This window comes from Hipposideros armiger, unplaced genomic scaffold (assembly GCF_001890085.2).
Source record: "Hipposideros armiger isolate ML-2016 unplaced genomic scaffold, ASM189008v1 scaffold_28, whole genome shotgun sequence".
NCBI lineage: Eukaryota > Metazoa > Chordata > Mammalia > Chiroptera > Hipposideridae > Hipposideros > Hipposideros armiger.
In genome coordinates, this window is record NW_017731378.1 from 601,795 (window position 1) to 605,024 (window position 3,230).

Below are 3,230 nucleotides of genomic sequence, written 5' to 3' on the forward strand. Positions count from 1 at the left end.
AAAAAAAATTCAGTTCCTTGGTCACAGCAGCCACATTTCAAATGCTTGACAGCCACATGTGGCTAGTGGATACCATACTGGGACAGTACCAACATAGAACATCTACTTCATCCCAGTAAGTTCTGTTGGGTGATGTGCTAAGTAGACTTTTAAGAGGCATGAAATGCAGTCCCTTCCTCTCTTCACAGGGTAGAAGAAATGAATAAATGAAAGAAGAAAAGCAGTTTACAAAGTATCTTTTCTGTACATCATCAGCATTGATCCTCACCACTGCCCTGTGTGGTTAAAGTGAGGGAATTCAATACGCCCATTTTACAGATGAGGAAAGTGGTGGCTGCATAGCTAAGTAACTTACACAAGGTTCACAATGATTGGATGGTATGTTTAGAACCAGGTCTTCTAACTCCAAGGCCAGTGCTTTCTACTGTCACATGCAAGTAATGTTACCCACCAGTTACTTCATTCAGTGCTGCCGTAAAAGCTCAGGCCTCCCAGAAGAAGGCTGACAGGTCCCTTTAGTGTTTTACTGACTGATTTTTGAAGTGATACCTAAATGTTGTGCCATGTAGTGTAGCAACTCTAGAGTTACAGCGCCTCAGGGTTCAAATCCTGACCCCTCCACTTACTATTTACTTGACAGAGGGCAAGTTGCTCATCATCTTTGAACCCTAATTTCCTTTTCTGTAAATGGGGATGACAGTATACTTACTAGTGTTGTCAGGAAAATTAAAGGCAATGCATGTGAAAGGCTTAGTACAGTGCCTAGCATATATTAGTGCTCAATTAATAATTGTTAATGTAACTGGCGTAATTTATAATACACTGGCAATATCGGCTTCAAGACAAGCAGGCGTTACAGCCATCCCCATTTTCACAGATGATGTATATGCATCTCAGCAAGTCAGGGACTGATCAAGGCCACAGAACTAGAAAGTCGCTGATCTAGGGCATGAACTCCAGCTATTTGGGCTCCAAACCCTATGCTTTCCTTGCTGCACAGTATTGCTTCTCAGGAGAGAAAGGAGGGGAGGGCATGGCACCAAGGCATGGTGTAGAGGACGTTGAGCGACCCGTCTTAATCCCATCTTCCTCCTTTCTTTGAAACAGGCAATTCATGTTTTCTTAGTCTTACACAAAATGCTGTGCCAAGGCATCTTTGAGCATCCCCTTCTATCGTAATTGTCGCCCGTAAGTCCCTTCAATGTAGAGATTCTCAAGTCCCACTGGTAAAGGAGGCGAAACTTGAATAGCTAAGGAGGCTTAAAATATGAAGAGCGTGCCTTGCGTTCTCCCTGGAAAGCCTGTGGCTCAAACACCTTTCTTCGATCCACCCTAAGGCAGGGATGTAGCATACCGGAACCCCCCTGAGCCCAGCCAAGACCTCCCAGTGAGAACGTGTGTTGTTGCAAGCCACTGGGTTTTGGAGTTATTTGTTACTCAGCGTTATCGCAACAAAAGCTGACGAGTACATCTGTCAGACTCAGGGTGGAAGGCACTTACCCTGCCACGACGATCTCAAAGTCCCCATCGTGGTCCACATCAGTAACGGCCACACCATAGTTGAGCTGGGTGGGGTTGCTGTCGTAGTCAGGGGGCAGAACCGAGTTGGTGACTGCTGTGAACATAGGTTCAGCCCGTTGGGACCCCTCCATGGGGGCCAGACAGCACAGCAGCAGCAGGAACAGAAACATCCTGAACATCTGAAACCAAAGGTTACAACTATTACTGAAAACGATCGTGTAGCCAAAGCAGCCCAGGAAAATGTAACCCCAGGTAGACACAGGAGTGCCTTTCTCCCCTGTTCACCAAGGACTTGGCAATTCCTGGGCTGCCAGTTCTACAAGACCTGCTTTGACCATTCTCTTTAAAACTGTATCCGGCCCCCATCACGCCTGATCACCCTGTGCCTGTTCTGCTTTTTCTTTTTCTGTAGCCCCCATCACTGTATCACACGCTGTGTAATGTACTTATTCATTACGGTGATTATTTATTGTCTGTCTCCCTCTGATAGAATGTAAGCTCCACTAGGGCAAGGATCTTTGCCAGTTTGGTTCACTCATGTACACCAAGCCAAGGACAGCATCTGGCACCTAATGGGCACTCAATACATATCTGCTGAGTGGATGAATGAGTGAAGGAAGGAGTGGTAGAGTGTAAACACACAGGCATCTCCCATACTCTGGGATAAAGATTGGGAGAGTGAAGACAATAAGAGCTCTCAAATAGTCCAGGGGTGCAGTGAGACCTCTCTGAGTGTCCAGGTCTAGAGCAACAGTAGAGGCAGGGAAGGATTATCTTTCTGTGGGTCCTGCCCCAGAGGTAGCTGGAGGGAATCTGTGACTTGGCAGGTTCCCCTGGCCAAGGTTCCCTCCCTAGGGCAGCTGGCCATCGCCTCCAACCAGGAAGCAGATAGCTAGGGAATGTATTCCAGCAGGACCTGGAGGGCGGCACATCACTCACTTGGAGAAATTAAACCGTTGCGTGCATGTTTTATTATAAATTAATTATGTATAATCCATTGTATAATTCATTATTATATCTCTAACATAACTCAGGGTGTTCCCGAGCAGCCTGGGGCCATGGGAGCTGGTGGCACACACCCAGGAGACAGATGAGAATGGCCAAGGAGGTGGAAAAACTCCACCCACTCCTTGTGTGAGCAACGGAGACGCTCCAAACGCTACAGATGGTGCCACCCAGAGACTCTGCCTGCAGGCCTAGAATCAGAGCTCCCAGGGTGCTCGAAAGCTCTGCGGGCATGAGTCCCGCATAGGCTGCAGGTCCAGTCCTGCAGGCAAGGTGTGCTTCCCTGCCTTCAGAAGGCAGCAAGCCCCTTCCCATGGAACTTTCCCTGCTAGCCTGTCAGTGCGCCTGACAGCTGAGGGCAAGGCTAAGTGAGGTTGATTTCTTAATGAAGATATCTGAAGACTGACTCCCCCATTATAGAGATGGACACTCCTGCCAGCAAATAAGCTTGCTCCAGTTCAGGACTCAGAGCCCAAAGTGAAGGGCCCAGGCACTGCCTTTGGAGTCAAACATGATTCAGAAACCTCCCTAGTGCCTTCCTGGAGAGGCTGGAGAGAGACCCGGGGGCAGGGCTCCAAGTACAGGGCAGATATTAACTTCGGCGAGCCTTCCTGGGAAGGAGGTTCTTGGAGTGTCCTCATAGGGCACATGTCGGGTGTCGCGCTATCAGAGTGAGATCAGTCCAAATTACAGAGATGTCTGAA

At 48.3% G+C, this 3,230-nt stretch overlaps 1 protein-coding gene across 1 annotated transcript in view; it reads right to left on the reverse strand.

Annotated features, from left to right (window-relative positions):
* Positions 1-3,230, reverse strand: part of CRTAC1 (cartilage acidic protein 1) — a 135,109-nt gene that overhangs the window by 117,546 nt on the left and 14,333 nt on the right. Inside the window, exon 2 of the mRNA XM_019636266.1 lies at positions 1,501-1,700. Within this exon, the coding sequence (XP_019491811.1) occupies positions 1,501-1,700 (200 nt within the window). The remainder of the gene's footprint in view (positions 1-1,500; positions 1,701-3,230) is intronic.